We start from the raw sequence: 18477 nt of genomic DNA, 5'->3' as shown, positions 1-18477 counted from the left end.
CCACTACAGAACTGTGTACCTATTTCAGTGCTTTTATTGCAGGAGATTTTGAGGCCATTTTGTGCTTGAAATGGTCTTGCAAACCACCCAATGTGCATCGTGCTGTGCGGAATCTGAGATTTAAGACCCCGGCCTCTGTTGCCCTTTGAGCTGCTAATTACGCAGAAGTGCGCGTTTGGGCCATTAGTGGGTGATTGTATTCAATCCCCCGTGCCGTAGCGATGGAAGACACCCGCAGGGAAGGTCTCTATCGCCTTCCTACTGCAGGTGCGGAGGGGCGACGTTCATTTCCTCCACCCCTGAGGGCAGGGGAGGGGTGAGGCGCAGCGATCTCCTCAACGAGAAGTCCCGCGGCACCTTCCGGCCGACCGGATCATTCGGGGCAGAAGCTGTCGCGGGCAAAGACCCGCTTCATCCGGTGCCTGAGTGGGATTTCGCTGCCAAGGCCACGTGCAGCCGGTCCCCGGTTCCTTTGCAGGGTCCAGGGGGTTCTCCCAGCGGGGTGGGGGCCTGCGAGGTTCCTAGGGGGGGCCACAAGCCGGTCCAGCCGCTCGCGAGAGCCCCGCCCGGCTCGGCTCGGCGCCCCCGGGGGCGGGGCAACGGCAGCCCCACCGGAAGCGGCGCCATGGCGCGCGGCGAGCCGGGGGCAGAGGTTCTGCGCCGCTGGGAACGGTAGCGGCGCGGGCCGGCGGGCGGGCGGGACCTGCGCGTGCCGCGGGGCGTGCTGGGACGGGTAGTCCCGCCGCGCTGAGCGCCTGGGGCGCGTGCGTCGGGCTGCGGCGCTCCGGGCGGGCCCCCCCTGCTCCTTCCCGGAGAGACGCTTCCCCCCCGCCCCCCACTCCCGCGGGCTTCCGGGTCGAGGACCCCCCCGCCACCTCAGGCCCCGCCCCTTCTGCGAGGCCCCGCCCCTTTCTCTGTACCTCCTTCCTTCCCCCCCGCCCCCCGCAGCCGCTCGCTCACATTCCCCGGGCTGGCGGTGGGACGCGGGGGGCCCCCGATGTTCCGCTTCAGCAGCACTTCGCCGCCTGACGCAGCGGTGCGTGGGGCAGACCCGCTTCGCTTCCCGCGCAGCCGGACAGTCACGAGCACGCGGGGGGGGGCAACAGAAATGGCCGTAAAACCTGGCAAAGGAAGTAGGACTGCAGGGTGGGGGTGGGGGAGGGGGAGGGGGAGATGCTAATTGCCCCCCCACCCCTCCTTCAGTCCCGCTTGATTTGCCCGTTTTTATGGCCTGTTCAGTACTCCGCGCGGGTGAGCGTCAGTCTGCGCTGGGAATGGAATCGATCTGATGTAGGGGGTCTGCCCCCCAAAGCTCATCACCGAATACGTCACTGCGTTAGGCTTTAGAGTGCTCCGTTTCTGCTGCTTTGTTTTGTCGGAGAGGGGACGAACACGACCGCCTCTCTGTTACTGAATAAGGGGAGCGTGCAGGGTGCCTGGTCCAGCCTGCGTCTCCTGCCGTCTCGGTGTGTCTGCAGCTCGCACTGAAACGACACTGTTGTTGCCTGTGCTAATCTTTCCCTAGGGAGCAGGCTCAGCTAAGGGCCAATGTGATTGAGGAGGACACGGAAGAGTGGCAGAAAGATTCCGCGTTTGCAGGACTGGAGAGAGTGGGAGGGGTGGACCTGTCTTACGTTAAAGGAAATGACACGATTGCTTGTGCTTCCCTGGTGGTTCTCAGCTACCCAGATCTTAAGGTAATGGCCCTGGCATGTCGCTTGCGGGGGGGGACCTGAATCTCAAACATTTTGTAGAAAATCAGCCTACCCCAAAGGATCGGTATCCCAGCCTCACAAGACTCCAGCAAAGTATCTAACTCACAAGCTCGCCAATAAAAGGCTTTCTGGAGAGAGCATGGGCGTGGAGAAGAGAGAACAGGGGGAATGGTCCCTGGGATTACCTAGCAAAAATTCATTTGGGAATATGTAGTTTAGTCACTTTCTGCTGGAAGAAGCTTTGAGTCCGGACGTTAGAGAGAAATTGTAGGGGCGTGGGGAGATGGTTTGCATGTGTGGCAATTGTTCAGGAGCAGGTCAGAGATGATAATAAGAAATAGCTCATACACTGGCTTTGAAGATTTTGACTGAATTAGGTAAATGTGGAAATCCTCTGTTTCATCTTCTACCCAGAAACAAACCACAGAAAGGCCATTGTTATTCAATGTTTACCAGGAGAGCAAGTTGAAACAATGGAGCATTTCTAGACAGATGGTGTCTTCCTTGTGAGATCCCTCTGGTGATCAATTAATATAAGATGTGATTTACAGTGGCACTTCCAAATCTGTTATGAATCCCCCACATTCTGCCAGCATTAAACTTTGAATTAATAAAGATTTGTCTGAGTTTATGCACAGATTTCAACTAATACAAAAAGTAGTCACTACCTGAAACCACTGACAAATATGGAAGTTAACAGTTATGTCCACTGGAAATCACAGACAGTGGTAATCAAATTCTTCCACCGTTTTTAGGGATGGCCTATAAGGGCTCTGTGTAATTTCACCTACTTGGTCTAGTGGTCTAATCCACTTATTTTTTCAAATGCTGAGTGACAGGCCCTTGGATCAGGCACTGATTATAAGGACAGTGATCTCACCTTCTCGCACACTTGAATGGGGATGAAACATCCCTGGCCATTGGCAAAGTTTTGCACTCAAGCTGGATAAGGCGGGCTAGAGTATACCTGGTCACCTTCCATCATCTGCCCAATAATTCATCCCCTCCAAATCTCCCAAGCCCAGCATTTGTGTTTAACTCTGTGGGAGAGTCCTAGCAGGATTAGGGGAGAGTACTGAAGCAAGGGAGAGAGAAGATATATAACAGAGATGTAATGTCTAAGCTGGTGAGGATTAAGACAGCCATGGCCTGGGTTCAGTACCCAGATCACAGGTGCCCTTTGCATACGTGAGTCTATGTTATCACCACTGCCCTTGTTCTGTCCCAGGTGCTGTATGAGGATTGCCAGATGGTAACCGTGAGTGCCCCGTACGTAGCAGGATTCCTAGCTTTTCGAGAGGCGCCTTTCCTGGTGGAAGCAGCTCAGAGACTTCAGGAGCGAGAGCCTGGACTCAGGCCTCAGGTACAGCGGGTTCCCTTCTCAGGTGGAGGCTGTCCCTACGGTGCTAGAGATGCCTGAAAAGACACCTTCCCCGAAGGTTGACCTGCCCAGCAGCTCCGTGGCAGGCAGGGCCAGGTGCACCCTAACCCAGCCTTGTTGCTGTGTCTGCTTCAACTGGAGCATTCCCTGGTGCTCAGGAACTAACACGTCTCCTGGTGGCTCTTCCAGGTGCTGCTCATAGATGGGAATGGCATGCTTCATCACAGAGGTATGAGACCCCCTGCCCCTCTGATGGGGACCCCCAGGCCTCAGTGGAGACAGGAACTCCTGGGCCCCTAGAATGAGCCCTGCCCCCCAGTGGGGTCCCCTGGCCCCAGGAGAGAGCACTGCCCCCTCTCCCCTGACAGGGCTTCAGGAGACAATACTCTCCCCTCGTGCGGAATCACGGGTCTCAGGGGAGATACTGATGATCATTAGGGGCCACAACACTACACTGGTGAAGGGGACGATAAATAATTCCCATCTAGCAATAAGCTAATTCCCCTCCCCCCAGGTATTGATTGGGTTCTGATCCCATTGGGAGTTTCTGGAACCGCCCACTATGGGGTTGACAGGCTGCCTCAGTGGAGCTCTGTCCCGGCAGCCCTGGTCCCCATCTCCTAGTGCCCCACCCACTCTGCTCTGGCTCTGCCAGTGCCTCCCCCTCTGCTCTTGGCAGTTGTGCTGTCGCCGTCTTATAGACTATCCTGGGCTGCTCTCTCTGATGAGGGTCCACAATAGGACAGAGCCCCCCATTGCTGCCCCCTTCCTGTCTCCAAGACCATCTCTTGCCTTGCTTGTTAGGGTTTGGTGTGGCCTGCCACCTGGGAGTGCTGACAGACCTGCCTTGTATTGGTGTGGCCAAAAACCTCCTGCAGGTCGATGGCCTGGCCAAGGATGAGCTGCATAAGGAACAGGTGAGGCCATCAAGAATCCCTCCTGCCTGTGCCAGTGGGGGACACAGAGTCAGAGCCTGGGTGAGTGGGAACTCCTAGCAACCTCCCCCCGCCCCCCGGCTTCTTCCACCCACTGGGGAGCCACATGCTGGTTAATGGGGGCAGCTTCCAGTGTCTCTAACCCTGCTGAGTGCTGGAGCTGCTGGTGGAGCCACATGCTGGCATTAAGAAGAGGCCAGAGCAAAGGTGGTTGCACCGGTCACTGTTTCTCCTGGAAAGGGGCTTGTTCAGACAAAGAAGGGAAGTTCTGGAGTAGGCTGTCCCAGGCCCTCCTGGAACTGACATCCCAGAGTTCTAACCAGATGGCTTCTTTTAGATCCGTGACCTGCAGACAGGAGGAGATGTGTTCCCTCTAATGGGCACCTCTGGCAGAGTTCTGGGCATGGTAAGCCATGGGGTGTCTGCTTTACACATTGATCACGGCTGGGCCTTCTCCTTGTTCCCCAGCCTTGTTCCAATGGGAAGGAAGGAGGGGACACAACACAGTGCAGCTCTCTCTCCAGCCCAGTGACAACAAGGCAGGAGCTGAGCAGGAGAGAGCGAACAGTCCCCTTCCTTTCCTTTCAGCACCACGTGTGCTCAGAGAGGCATGGGGTCCCCTCGGGGGATGTATGGCAACTTCGTCTTACATGACACATAAGGGACTCATGGTGCACCGCCTGTCTGTGTCCCAGCCAAAATCTTAACTACTAAATGGAGTGTCCCACATGCCCCCTCTGGGTGGCCCTCCCTGCACTTCCTGCCTCGCAGGCACCAGTCACCTATGCATGACCGGGGTACATGAGGTGCCATATCCTGGTGCATCTGCCCATATCTTGCACCATTACGCAAAGGGGCGGAGCATGGGTAAGTGCATTTTTTCTGTGGCAGCTCCCCAGACAGTAAGACAGGAACTCCCACGATGTGATGGAAAAAGAACCCTGGGAAATGTTGGGGCAGTTGTGTCCCCTCAGATCCGGCAAGTGTAGGCTGCCTCCTTCGCCTGGATGTATTTCAGGTGACTCCAGGTTTGACTGAGCAAGATCCCTTGCTCTTAGCCTTGTGAGATCTTGCAGGGAGGGGAGCAGAAGGAGTCTTCGGAGAGAGACCCACCCTGTGATGTGCCAGTGGGATGTTCCCAAGCAGAGAGGAGCACACCTGGGCTCTGAAACGTCCAACACCTCCAGCTTTCCCAAGCATCCCAATGTGCGTGTCCCATTACTGATGTCTTGCCTTTGTTTTAAACAAGCCCCAAAGCTCTGGTCTGTCCGGTTTCCAACCTTCCAGGCCCTGCGCAGCTGCAACAAGAGCAAGAAGCCCATTTACGTCTCCGTGGGCCACAGGACGTGTCTGGAGTCGGCAGTGCGCCTGGTCCTGTCCTGCTGTCGATACCGGATCCCAGAGCCCATCCGACAGGTGCGAAGTCAGAACTAGCAAGGGGAGGGGCATCCGAGCTTGTAATGGGAGACACGGCCTGTTAGTGAGGGGGTGATGGGCAGGGCTGGGGTGGCATGTAGGAGCTGAGCTGGTATCTCTTCCCCAAGAGCAGCGCCTGAGCTTGCTAGCCGTCATCTCCAGCTACAGGCTGCAGCCGATCCTGGTAGTTCTGATCTACCTGTCTTCTGACTCATAACATGAGTTTCTTCCCTTTTTCTTTGTCCTCCCGACCTGTCCCTAACACACGGTGCATAGAAACACCCACAGCCCTTAGCGCAGACCCAGCTGGTGGGGCTCTCTGCTTCTCTCTGCAGGCGGGCTCCCGGGTTAATAATGCAGAGGAACTGGAGGTGCAGCTTTCCCCGAATGTGGAGCTGACCACACACTGCAGTGTCCGTCCTCTGGGCTGTGAGGTATGCCGCCCTCCGCAGCAAGCAGCAGGCTGCCAGGTCCAGAGGCAGCCGGTAGGTGGCAGCACCGGATTACAAACAGTGCCTGGGGCTGCCTTGCACGGTGACAAGTATCAGAGAGGGAGCCCTGTTAGTCTGTAGTTTCGAGAACAACAAGAAGTCTTGTGGCACCTTATAGACTATGACTCATGCATCTGACAAAGCGGGTGTTTGCCCACAAAAGCTTATGCTTCAAAATATCTGTCAAGTAGCACTTGAAAGACTTGCAAAATAGCAAAAAAAAAAAAAAAAAAAAAAACTATTTTGCTAGTCTTTCAAGTGCTACTTGACTGCTTTTTGTTTTGATAGTGTATAGACTAGCACGGCTTCCTCTCTGTTACTATTCAAAATATCTGTTAGTCTATAAGGTGCCGCAGGACTTCTTGTTTTTGAAATTACAGACTAACTCTGCTACCCCTCAGATTATAAGAAATCAGGGCAGGGCTGCAGAAATGAGCCACAAGAATTGTAAAGTCGTGGGGATTTCTTCCCTTTTCCTGAGGATCACCCTGACGTTAGCAGTTAATTCAGGCAGGCTACCCTGCTCGGCATGTGGGAGCAGAGTCTGTTCTGCGTCCCTTTGTAGCATGCACTTAGAACACTGAGGCTGCGTCTACACGTGCACGCTACTTCGAAGCAGCGGCAGTAACTTCGAAATAGCGCCCGTCACGTCTACACGTGTTGGGCGCTATTTTGAAGTTGAAATCGACGTTAGGCGGCGAGACGTCGAAGTCGCTAACCCCATGAGCGGATGGGAATAGCGCCCTACTTCGACGTTCAACATCGAAGTAGGGACGTGTAGACGATCCGCGTCCCGCAACATCGAAATAGCGGGGTCCTCCATGGCGGCCATCAGCTGGGGGGTTGAGAGATACTCTCTCTCCAGCCCTTGTGGGGCTCTGTGGTCACCGTGGGCAGCAGCCCTTAGCCCAGGGCTTCTGGCTGCTGCTGCTGCAGCTGGGGGTCCGTGCTGCATATACAGGGTCTGCAACTAGTTGTTGGCTCTGTGTATCTTTCACTGTTTAATGAAAGTGTGTCTGGGAGGGGCCCTTTAAGGGAGCGGCTTGCTGTTGAGTCCGCCCCGTGACCCTGTCTGCAGCTGTGCCTGGCTCCCTTATTTCGATGTGTGCTACTTTGCCATGTAGACGTTCCCTCGTTGTGCCTATTTCGATGTTGGGCTGAGCAACGTCGAAGTTGAACATCGACGTTGCCAGCCCTGGAGGACGTGTAGACGTTATTCATCGAAATAGCCTATTTCGATGTCGCAACATCGAAATAAGCTATTTCGAAGTTGGGTGCACGTGTAGACGTAGCCTGAGTGTGCAGCTTGCAGCACCTTAGTCGTGGTCTCATGTCTTCCGTCTGTCTGAGCAGTAGTGAGAAGTCTGCGAAGGCCAGACACTGGGGTGCAGCAGACAGAAGTTGTTTGGTGGAGTGGTGATATTTTCTGAGAATTAAACCATGTGATGCTGTTTAGAAACCTCAAAGCAAAACTGCCCATGGGCAGCTCCTGATCGTCTATCCCACATCTCACTGCCAGCTGTGGCCAGTACTTAATCCTTCAGGAGACAGCCTCTCGTAGGTACATTGTGCATTGCTTGGTGGCCATTAGGAGGGAAGGAGAAAGCCTTCCCTACTGGAAACAAGCCCAGGTTTCTCTTCAGAAGCATCATGGCCCAAGTGCCTTAATCCTTTCAGCTGCTTTTGGTACCTTTAGTCCCATTCCCTTCCTCCTCCTTTGAGACTGGCCGGCTGGATTCCTCCAACCACGCCAGCTAACCTGGTGACTCCTTCCGGGGCAAGATGTGAGAACCACCTGCAAGGATTAGACGGGGGATGTAGACCCTGGGAGGAAAGGAAATTCTTCAGGGCAGGGATTCTCGGACATTTTCACAGTACGGCTCATTTCTTAATGGAGAGAGTACGTCCTCGATACTCACACGGACCTCGGCAGCTCAGCCATTCCCTGGCTCATGGAGCCTGTCCTGCGCCACGCAGCCTCCCAGAGGTTTTGACCTCTCCTACACACAGGAAACCAGAACTTTAGCGACAAAGGAGGTAATGCTGTTGATGAGATTTAGGGGCTGGAGACAAAGTAGAGGAACAAGCACCAGGCACAGCAAGGTCTCCACAGATGTCATAGCTGTTCCCCAGAGCAGAGGATGGGAACCGCAAGAGTGGGATAAAACTGAGCAAGTGCTGAATGTTGAGTGATCTCTTCTCTTCGCTCTAGCTGAGCCTAGAACAGGGTATTAGGGTGAAAGCCGTAGTCTTTTTTTGATGCAGCTGGGCTAAGTAAAGCACGAGATAATGGACTGAAGGGGTCATTCCTGCCCAGGATGGCTTGTAGTCCTTTTCTCTATGCAGCGATCTTCCAGGATGTTGAGTTTTGAAAGGGGAGTGTCGTAGCTCAGGCTTTCCCTGGGTAGTGCCTCTGCTCACAGCTTTTCAGATGCCCAAGGTGAAGTTTCAGGGTTGTCAGGCCTTGAAGCTTTTCTTGCTTCTGAAAGTTCTATTAGCTTCAAACACATGCAGCTCCCAGCTGAGCTCGGTTCTTTCATTCCCTTCTTCTCGGGCCACAGTGCCGTCTTACCTGAAATTGCATCCGCTTTTGCTGAGGGCACATAAACCTGCCACCTGGCTGGAGGCCCTTCTGGACCCACCCTGCACTGGTATACCTGTGCCTAACTTGTGCAAAGTGGGTGTGGACAGGTTGGTGGCTTTTACATTTGGAGCCAGAGGTGGCTTTGGTGACTGGGGACGTGTGCTTCAGATGCAGCAAGTGTAGTGCACTTTCCAAGGAAGCAGGGGGAATTTCATTATCTGCTACAATAAATATTTACATCCCGCTTAGACCTCATTCCATGAGCAAATACCAGGCTGAAGCATGGGGACTCTCTGTGCAGAGAATACACTCTCCTCCGGCAGGCTCATGAATATTTGAAGTTCCTCTGAGAAGGTTTCATCCCAGCCAGAGGGCTCTCTCAGGTGCAACCCAAACAACAGAACCCAAGTGAACATGAAGCAGCCTCCTGGAGCTACAAAGCAAAACACTCAACTGACAGCTGCTAGTGGCAGGGCACCCACTCTGCTTTAGCTGAGCCTGATGTCAGATCCCATGTCCCCAGCCAGCCTCATGACTGTATGTGGGTGCAGGAATTCCAAGCTACACGTGTCTGGGGTACAGAGTGGAGCCCTTTAGCCAGTCCATTCCCAACCTTTGACACCGCAGGATGGAACAGGACCTGCGCTGAGATCGTCTCTGTTACTTCTGCTGTCTCAACTGTCTGCTTTGCTGCACATCCGTCTCCTACTCACTAAATTACCTTTTTTGCTCCAGCTGGCACCCACCAAGCTGGTTCCTGCTGGCTCAGGAAGCTGCTGGCAGGTCAGCCTGGGGAGGGGCGGAGGGGTAGCGTCAGCCCGCCAAGAAGCGGCCGAAAGGTGAGTCTGAATTGTTGCACTCGGGTGCTGCACTTTCCAAGTGCTGCATTTGTGCTCTTCAGCTCTCCTCCATCAAGGAGCTACCAGCTCTGCCCTGCCTGTTATGGGTTCCTGCTATCCAGTGGGGGAATTGCCAACGCTTCCGGAGTCCCTTCCCCTCCACCAGCTTTTTGTGCCCACATGTGCCACTGCCACTCATTCACAAAAGAGATGAGGGAGAAATTCCAGGCCCCTAATGTCAGCAGTAGTCTCCTCTGAAAATAGAAGGGATTATTACAGCACAACGATCCATCTTATTGATTAGCCTCTTGGTTAATAAGCTGGGTTAAGCTGTCTCTCAGCACAGCATTAGGAGTGAGGGCTGGCAAGCAACTTGCTGCCTAATCAAGTATTAGCTGTGTTATTAGGCAAACTTGGCTTTGAGGTGGGTGGAGGGTTCGCCTTCAGAGCTGTACGTGATTCTGGGTTTTGCTCGCTCGGGCTCCCAGCAGGTGCTCTGTGGAACAGTCTGGATCCCTTGTTATGAAATTCATCACGTAATGTCTTTTCCTGAAGAGCGATCAGAGTTATTTGTCAGCTGAGTTATGAAACTGTCCAATTATGAAAAGGGGAAAAATTCCTCCAAACAAATGGCAGCTTATGTAACTGTATCTCATTGTCTGGCATGTGGAGTTGGTGAGTGGCTCTTAAGCAGCATCTCCAGCAAAGAACTGGCAGGGGGACACAACGCGATCTAGTGGGGAATTTGGTGTGGGAAGTTTCACTAACAGCACAGACGTGTGAGTTACATCCAGGCCAGCCACTGGGAGTTTTACTAATCCACTTGGCTAGTGCTGGCCTTGTACGTTTGTCCAGTTCCCTTCGAGGGAAAGGATCCCAAAGTGCTGTAGAGAGGCAGGTTGAGGCTTGAATGGAGCGCAGCAGCAGTTCTGAACTATTGGGGCAGGGGGGAGGTTTCCGTTTTGCTTACCCCGATTCAGAAGGGCTTTCTCCTCAGGCTAGCGGCTCTGGAGGGCTGGGGCAGCTGAGCTGGCAATGCAGATAGGGTTTGAGAGAGGGGCTGAAACAGACTGGGTGCGAAGCAGGAGAAAGGGGGTGAAGCCACATGAGCTTGTGGCCCAAGCCACTCCACCATCCCAGCATGAGCCCCTCTCACCCCCAGCACAATCCAAAGAGGAAACTGGCAAAGGTCTTCTGGCTGCCTCTGCACCACAGCCTGGGAATGCCTTCCTCAGCCAGCCTCGCCCTGGGCAGGGTGGGCTGCCAGAGCAGCAGTGGGGTAGGCCCAGTGACTGACTCGGGTGCAGGCAGGTTCCTGACCTTACCCTGCAGCCCTGAGTAAAGGCGGGAAATCATGGCTGGAACCAGCCTAGCTCTCAGGTGAGACAGGGATCCGTTTGCCCATAGGTCATCAGTTCAACCCCAGCCCCATGCAAGTCAGTCCGCGTGGCTAGCCGGCCCGTGTGCAGTGAGTTGCTGGGTCTCAGCCTATTTTTTAATGGACAGGTGTCTGCATCCCAATAGCCACCATCACTGCTGTCACCAGTGGGGCCCTTATCTTACGCTGTCATGGACCCAAAGATTGAACTAGCCAAGTCTCCTGGCTGGGGCTCACTGCAGCTGTTGCTGGAAGGGCAGCGTAAATGATGTTTGCCCTGCTGCTTTAGCCTTTGGGGTATGGCTAGGGGGCCTGTTGTGGCCACGTCTGCCAGGGTGGGAGTAGGGGGGCGGTGCATTAGTTGACTGCTGTGGCGGGGCAGCTCGTGACACCGCCCCCACTTCTGCCAGATTCCAGCTCTGCCGCTCCTTCAAGCTGCGTCTCCCAGCAGCAGGGTGGGAATGTTTCCAGCGTGGCTGGCTCACGCACTAGCAGCCTCATGCTGGGAGCAGCAGGTGGGGAGGAAGCGCTTGCAATTTCAGGGTCCAGTGTCTATAGACAGTGAATGCCTCCACCCAGGGGTGTCCCTGACCCAGCAGCACTTGCTGTTGCATCAGGAGAAAGCAATTAAAAGGTGCTAGTTCTTCCTTCCCGGCCTGCCTGTTTGCATCCCAAGGAGGGAGCTGCGAGACACACAGCCAGGGGCTGGCAGGGCTCATTTGCTGCCCGTCAGATGGCTGGCGGCCAGCAGCTTTCTGTGGGCAGAGCGACACTTGTCCTTCCAAGCTGCCTTCCCTCTGGCTGGGTCCAATGGCTGGCGCAAGGAGGGTGATGTGAGCACAATGACTTGAAGCTGCAGCAGTGTAGCAGCTGCTGTTCAGGCCATGCCAGCGAGCAGGGGAGGGCGTCAGGCTAAGAGGTGTGTCAGAGCTCTCTGGTGTTTCAGGGAGCACCAACTTTCTCCTCCTCCCTGCCCCTGGGATCACTAAATACCCGTCCCCATGGGGAGCGAGAAGAGCCTGAGGAGCCGGCCCCTTTGTCTGGTGGTTTGCTCTCTCTGGGTGTCTGACCTGCCCTCGGTCTTCTGACAGCTCTGTCTCCTGCGTCTGCCCCAAGAGGAGGAGACAGTTCAGCTGGAGCTCACACTGGGGCTGAGGCCTGGGGGACAGGGGGCAAAGCTTCTCTCCTTCCTGCGGTTATATTTGGAGGAGAATTTCACCCCGTCAAAGAGGCAGGACTGTCCCGAGCAGGGGCTGGGGCCTGGGGCAGCCCTCCCCCAGTACCTCTGGCATAGGGCCCCAAGCACTCCCCTGTGCTGCTTGCCCCACCTCTTCCCCGCTCTGACCCCTGGCCCCCTCTCTGGCCAGCCTGGACAGGAGATACCTGGGGCAGGGGCAGGCAGTGGACAGCAGCAGCTGCCACAGGGGGTCACCTTTTCTCTCCCATCCCCACAAGCCTCCCTCCACTCTCTACGTGGAGCTCCATCCCACCCTTGTGGCCAGCTCTGCCCCGTTCCTCTGCAGGCAGCTAGGAGTGGAGGCCTCCCAACTGACAACAGGGGAGCATGCTTGAGTGGGCTGCGAGGCAGTGGCGGAGAAGAGCAAGGGGCTGCTTGCCCTGCAGGGTGAGTGCAGAGCAATGGGGAGGCCAGGGAGAGGCAACCCCCTGGGGCTGCTGACTCCACTTGCCCTCGGTGCCCATGCCCTGCCACAGGTAATCCCTCCTCCTATCCGTAGAATGGCTAGGGCAGTTGCTGCGGAGCCCCCAAAGCATAGGGCCTGGGGTGGCCGCTGCACCTTGTCCTAGGGATGGGCCACCTCTGCAAGGAGGTTCCTGTAGATGCAGGGAGAAGCCTGGTCTAGTGTGGAGGACTGTACTGGATCTGGAAGGGACAAGTTGTGAGCCTTTGGCTAAAGGGAGGCCCCAGGGGGTCAGACTGAAAGCAGAGCCACCAGGCAGGAGCGAGGTTATTAGTGGCACTCCGCAAGAATCAGACTTGGGACTAATCTTATTTAACATTTTCGTTCATGACTTTGGCAGGAGAAGCGGGAGCTGCTAATCAAAGCTGAGAGGTTTGGCCAGTAGCAGCGAGGACTGGAAGGTTTCAATGATCTAGAAAACTGAAAAGGGGGGAAAGTTAATGGTGCAAAGTTCAAGGTCACATACTTGGGGACTAACAACAAGACTTGTTGCTGTAAGTGGGCGCGGATCAGTTGGGAGCCACAGAGGAGGAGAAAGACCTGGGTGTGCTGATGTTGGCCCCTGAAGGTGTGCTGATCACACAGCTTAGGCTGCGAGCCCAGAAGTCTACAGTGCAGTTAAACAGCCCTTCAAGGCCCAGCTGTGGGTGGGGATCTAACTGCAGGGTAGACAGAGCCCATGAGTGTGAGACCCCATGGGGCGTGAGCAAAGAGGCCCTGCTTAACAGAAACAGGAAGCCGCGAGCAAGAGAGCGGCAGTAGATGCCTGTGGCTGCAGTCTGTGGGCATTGCTTCCTTGAGAAGATCAGCCTAACAGGAGCCTTTGCCCTGAGGTGAGGGCTTTACGGGCAGAGTGTTAAAAGGGGCATGCTGTTTTGTTAGTGCATTGGTCTCTCCTTGCCCTGGGCTGCAAAAGCAAACCTATTGCTGACCCAGGTGGGAAATTAAGCTGGGGCACCCTGCAGGGCTTCAAGGGGGCACATAAGGACCACCCACCCTTTTACACCACGGGGTTGCTGAGCCTTTTGCTTGAATTTTGGATCCCTCCCCCCACTCTTCTCCCAGGGTGCATCTAGTCTCTGCTTTCAGTTGTCCTGCTGTGAGGGAGTGTGCAGTGTCCCTGCTGCTCCGGGGTGCAAGGAGCAGCTGGCTGGTAACTCCAGCTGCTTCCCCTTCACCTCAGCCATTGCCAGGGTCTGGATTCACTCTGTCCACCTCCAGCTATGCCTCATGCCACCCTAAGTCCACACTGCCCCATCATGTCCCTGCATCATTCCCGAGGGCATCAGAATCAAGCAAGACCTGGGACGGATCCCATTTGGGAGAGGGTTGGGCATGGCACAATTTGTGCAGAGGCCCACAGGTCGCAGTGGGCATGTTATTTATGTTTCTACGGAACATCCCAAGCACTTGGGTCTCTTAGTGGCCTCTGGGTGAGGCCAGCTGAACTCACCAGAGCTCCTGGACAGTGTGTTAAGGTCTGGAGGGATTTGATGGGGATTTGCACTCCCAGTTGGGCTCCCTGGATCTTCGCCCTTTGTTTTGTTGCCTGTTGCCCCGTCTCCACCTTGCATGTTTAGGAGAAGTCCAAGTCTGAGCTGGTTCATGGCACCAATGGCGGAGGCTCTGTGACTACCCGTCTTGTGTGGGGGGGTAAATGCAGAGATGGGGAGATGGGATGAACCACACTGTAGCAAAGGCTGCCGGGCCCAAGAGCCGACTCTCCTTCATTTTGGGTTCTCAGTGCAGGCACAGTTGCGGCTGCAGGACTGAACAGAGCAGGATAAGGTCAGGGCAGCAAGCGGGTCCCTCCTTGCGTGGCAGCCTAGCTGGGACTGCTGGCCACTGTGAGTGTGCTGGGGGAGCTGAACCTTCACACCCCTCTCCCTGGCAGAGAAGAGGAATGCTGCGCTAAGACTGGGAAGGGACAGAGCACCGGGCACTGCAGAGTGACTCCCCCTCCTGGCCTGAGAACATCTGCCTGGCCCAGCTCTTTAGGGAGTGGAGGGTGCTGGGTGGTCTGGACAGCAAATTCTGAGTTTTCTCTAATCCATCTCCTCCCCAATTCCAGGCTGACATACGATCCAGAGAGTACATCCGGAAGCACCTGCCCTCCCCACCGGGGGATGTGGCTCCTGAGCCAGGGAGGTAGGTGTGGGCGGTCTACGCAGCTCCACGGCCGAGGGGATGTGCTCATGTAATGCTCTTGGGTAATGGCATTAAAGGGACAGTCAGGGTAACAAGGTGGGATGAAGGGACAGCAGGGCACATGCAGCCCCCGAGGAGCGGGAGATTTCTGACGGGTGCTGTCTGTCCTGTCCCATGTGTTCCCGCTGAAGGTGCAGCATCCCAGGCTGGCTGGGCCACACGGCTATGGAAGTTCACTGGGGATTTTGTCTGTTTCCGGTGTACACAATAAACAAAGTGCTAAAGCCCCCGGGTGTGACGTGAGGGTAGCCAGAAATACCCTGCCAGGAGCTGGCCTGTGAGCTTTAATGAGGAAAGGCTGCCTCATGCATTTGCAATATGGGGCTGGAGTCTACCCTCTCAGGCTGGTGTTAATCCAAAGGAACCCCTCTGGTGTCTAGGATTGTGCCGGGGTCAGTCTGAAATAAGGGAGAGCAAAACTTTACTCCGAGTCAGGAATTCTACACTGCGACCCTCTTCTGACAGCAATAATTATGACACGGCCCCCGGGGGGCGGGCGTGTCTGAAGCCTGAGCCCCTTTGCCCAGGGTGGGAGGCCAACGCTCGAGATGCACCACTGTGTGTGGGGGAGGGCAAAACTGCAGATCAAAGTCTTCAGCCCCAGACAGGGAGCCTGTAACCTGGGCAGTGGGGCTCAGGATTCAGCTTTGGCCCCAGGCTCTAGCAAATGTAAATCAGCCCCTGCACCCTGTTAAACAGGGTCCTTACCCATTTTGGGGTCCTGACCACAGTATGAGAATTGCTGCTCTAACTTACTTTCCTTATATCGACCCCCCGTGCGCTTTTTATTTAGACATTTTCAGCACAGTTCCTGACAGATCACAGATGGATGCTCTTCGTCCCCCACTCACCTGCACGAGCAGGGGCTGGAGAGCAGGGTTCCCTGTAAGCTGAGTGCTTGGGAGGCTGCTCTGGAGAAAGTCAAGTGCCACCCAGCTGATTAGCAGAGTGCCCACTGTTGCCCATAGCTGGCAGCATGTGTTTCTACTGGTGGTGCATATTCACACATGCCTCAGTGCACATAACAAAATTTATTCCACACATGGGTTTAAAAATTAGAGGGAACATTGCTAGAGAGACGTGAGACAATAAACCTGCATGAAGATTGGCCTGCTTAGTTGTAAGCAAATTGTTCCCCAGTCTCAAAAGCTGATCTGTCCTAGGGGAGATTGTAACTGGGCCAGAAAGCAACCAGATCTGGTGTGGATGTTGGCATTGGTTAAGGTGCCAATCTGATACCACTGATCAGAGAGAGGTGTGCACGGGGAGGTGATGTGCTGTGGTCCCAGGCACAGCTCTACCTGGGCACTGCAGTCTGCTCTTGTAGTACCTACCATCTCCATATAGGTCTGCAACCCACTGCGGCAGCACTCACTGCTAAGCTGAGCCTGAAATTCGCCACTCGCATGGGTTGGCCAATGTCCCTCAATCCCCATTGGCAACACCATCCTGCTGGGCCTGTTCTGGGCAGATGCTGACAGTCCCATCGAGCTGTGTCAGGTTTTGGATGCACGCCCTATGCCAAGACACCAACTCAGTGAGTGAGATGTCATGCCAGTGTCTGCAGATGGGGCCCCAGAGCTGCTGTCGCCAGCACCAGTTCCCAGAGGAGCAGAGGAGAATTTGTGTCTGATTTGGCTTTTTGGACTCTTGGTGACCTTCTCTTGTTCTTGTTCCAGGAAGGAAGAGGCTGAGCCTAAGTGCTAATTTGGCACCAGGAAGATCCTGCCCAGAGCAAACATGAACTTGAGCCTTCCGCCCCCTCTGGGCTCAGAGCTGTGAGCCCTCCTTTCCCCCAAGCCTGTGGCTCAACAGGGCACCGTGGCTGGCTGACTGTGCCAGGACCTTGTGGTACTTCATGGGGTGAAGAAGCCAGGGGACTGGAGATAAACAGGAGGCTGCCTCTCCCTGGGCTCTGCTAAGGGAGGCAGGAGTCCATGCCTTTGTACATTGTAGAGAACATTTTACATGTCCAATTTTTAAAGCACATGTTGCAAAAATAAATTCTTGCGAGCAGCTGTACACTAAAAACCAGTGTTTGGGAGCCCTGGGAGGATTCGCTGTGGCAAGCCTGTGAGAATTCAGTTGGGTGGAGGGGGATTATGAACAACAGTGAGTTGAAAACAGTGTGAACCTCCCAGTTTGGCCCTGGCCTCTTGCTGTCCCTTTAGTGATACAGTCTCATGGGCTCCTTTCCTCCCCACTCCTCCAGCCTGCAGGACGGCTGTCACTTCACACCTCTCAGGGGAACAGAAGCCCCATGACTGCTGCTGCGTTTGACAGACGGGCAGAGGACTCTGTGTTTTGGGTGGGCGTGTAACTCACAAGGGGGGTGCGGGAGCCAACAATCTGCGGCATGGTTTGGAGGAGGGGAGCTGCTAGGTCTAAAGCCTGAATGTGGATCCTTGGGAAGCTCACACTCTCCCTGGGATACAGATCAAACAGTCCTTCCTCCACCAGGTCTCAGTGGCTGCTGCCCTGTCTGTTACCTGCCCTTGACGGCCTTACAAAGGAAATCATCCCTCTGTGTAACTGGGGCTGCGGGTTTATCAGTCCCCCTGCACACAACATGGCCTGTGGATTCACACTGCTCTAGTGATCCCTGCCTCCGGGGCTGGGGGCTGCTGCCCAAAAGCCAGTGGCACAAGCCAGCCCTTCACAGAGAAATGAACTGGAGTGACATTCCATAGCCCCGGCCAGGGGGGCCCATAGGCTGAATGCATATGGCTGTTGGTGCCAGGGTGCTGGGACAGCTTCCTGCTGGCTGGCAGGTGTGGGCAGACACCAATTATCAGAGGGATCGCCCTGTTCATCTGTATCTGCAAAAACAGCAAGACGTCCCGGGGCACCTTACAGGCAAACAGATTCATTGGAGCATAAGCTTTTGTGAGCAAATACCCGCTTGATCGATGCAATCTGACGAAACGGGTCTTTGCCCACAAAAGCTAATGGTCCAATAAATCTCTTAGTCTATAAGGGGCCGCAGGATTCCTCGTTGGTTTTGACAGACGCCAAGAAGCCTGTGAACCTTTTTCCTTAACCACCAAAGAACAAACAGTGCCTGAATCAACACCGCCATCCTAGCCCAATTTGCAGACAGGAGTTAATGAGAATAATTTTTCTTCCTCCTCCTTGTAATATTTTAGATACTTAAACAGCTGTTACCGTGTCCCCTCTTAGTCTCAGGCTTCTTCCAGACTCAACAAACCCAGTTATTTCAATCTTCCCTTATAGGTCATGTTGTCTAGGCCTTTAATTGTTTGAGTTGCTCTTCTCTGGACCTTCTCCAGTTTATCCACTTCTTTCCTGAAATGTGTGCAGGGCCCAATCCACTTGGGGTGTGCAGAGGCTGTCTGACACCACAAAATAGCCGGGCAGAGCCTCCAGTGAAGCCATTAGCCTGAGGGGTATTCCCCTGTGTTGTAGGAGACTCCCCAGTTCAGGTCCCCCCCTTAATGCCCTTATCATTCAAAGCTATCATCAGAAAATATGTCTGTGTGTGATTACCTCCAGGGATGGAAGGGAGAGTTGCCTAGAGGTTAATTTGACAGGGTTTGGAGGGGGAGGTCAGCGCTCTTGGGTTCTGGTCCTGGTTTGGCACGGCATGTTGCCTTTGTGCACCATTCACCTGCTCCGGCTCTTTGTCCTTGTCTCTCTCCATCCTGGTGCTGCTCTGGCTGAGTTTTAATAAAAACAAGGCACCTGCTTCTGTGTGAGCACAGCACTCCTCACAGTGAGGCCCTGACTTTCTTAGCCTATTAGCACTACCCCCTTGGAAACTAATGAGAGAACAACCTCATTCCCACCCCCTCACAGGACCCTGGGTGCTC

The 18477-nt window shown here is 54.8% G+C and overlaps 1 protein-coding gene across 7 annotated transcripts; it reads left to right on the top strand.

The window, feature by feature from the left end:
* The first annotated feature begins 609 nt into the window (after nt 1-609).
* Nucleotides 610-16663, top strand: ENDOV (endonuclease V). 7 transcript variants are annotated; one of them, XR_012648273.1, is made up of 10 exons: nt 610-672; nt 1526-1697; nt 2944-3078; nt 3286-3325; nt 3901-4013; nt 4369-4437; nt 5319-5447; nt 9258-9361; nt 12263-12363; nt 14511-14573. XR_012648273.1 is itself a non-coding variant. In XM_075014780.1 (10 exons), exons 1-10 carry the CDS (start codon nt 626-628, stop codon nt 16389-16391), a joined length of 948 nt encoding a protein of 315 aa, XP_074870881.1. In that variant the 5' UTR covers nt 610-625; the 3' UTR covers nt 16392-16663. The 7 variants fall into 7 exon arrangements, 6 of the variants coding, with proteins under 6 accessions (XP_074870881.1, XP_074870880.1, XP_074870883.1 ...); XM_075014780.1 differs by lacking the exon at nt 9258-9361 and adding an exon at nt 16327-16663 and having other exon boundaries at nt 14511-14587; XM_075014779.1 differs by lacking the exon at nt 12263-12363 and adding an exon at nt 16327-16663 and having other exon boundaries at nt 14511-14587.
* The last annotated feature ends 1814 nt before the right edge of the window (nt 16664-18477 follow it).

Source organism: Carettochelys insculpta, chromosome 20 (assembly GCF_033958435.1).
Source record: "Carettochelys insculpta isolate YL-2023 chromosome 20, ASM3395843v1, whole genome shotgun sequence".
NCBI classification, from domain to species: domain Eukaryota; kingdom Metazoa; phylum Chordata; order Testudines; family Carettochelyidae; genus Carettochelys; species Carettochelys insculpta.
The sequence above is the reverse complement of the archived record's forward strand: the minus strand, read 5'-3'. Positions and strand labels throughout refer to the sequence as shown.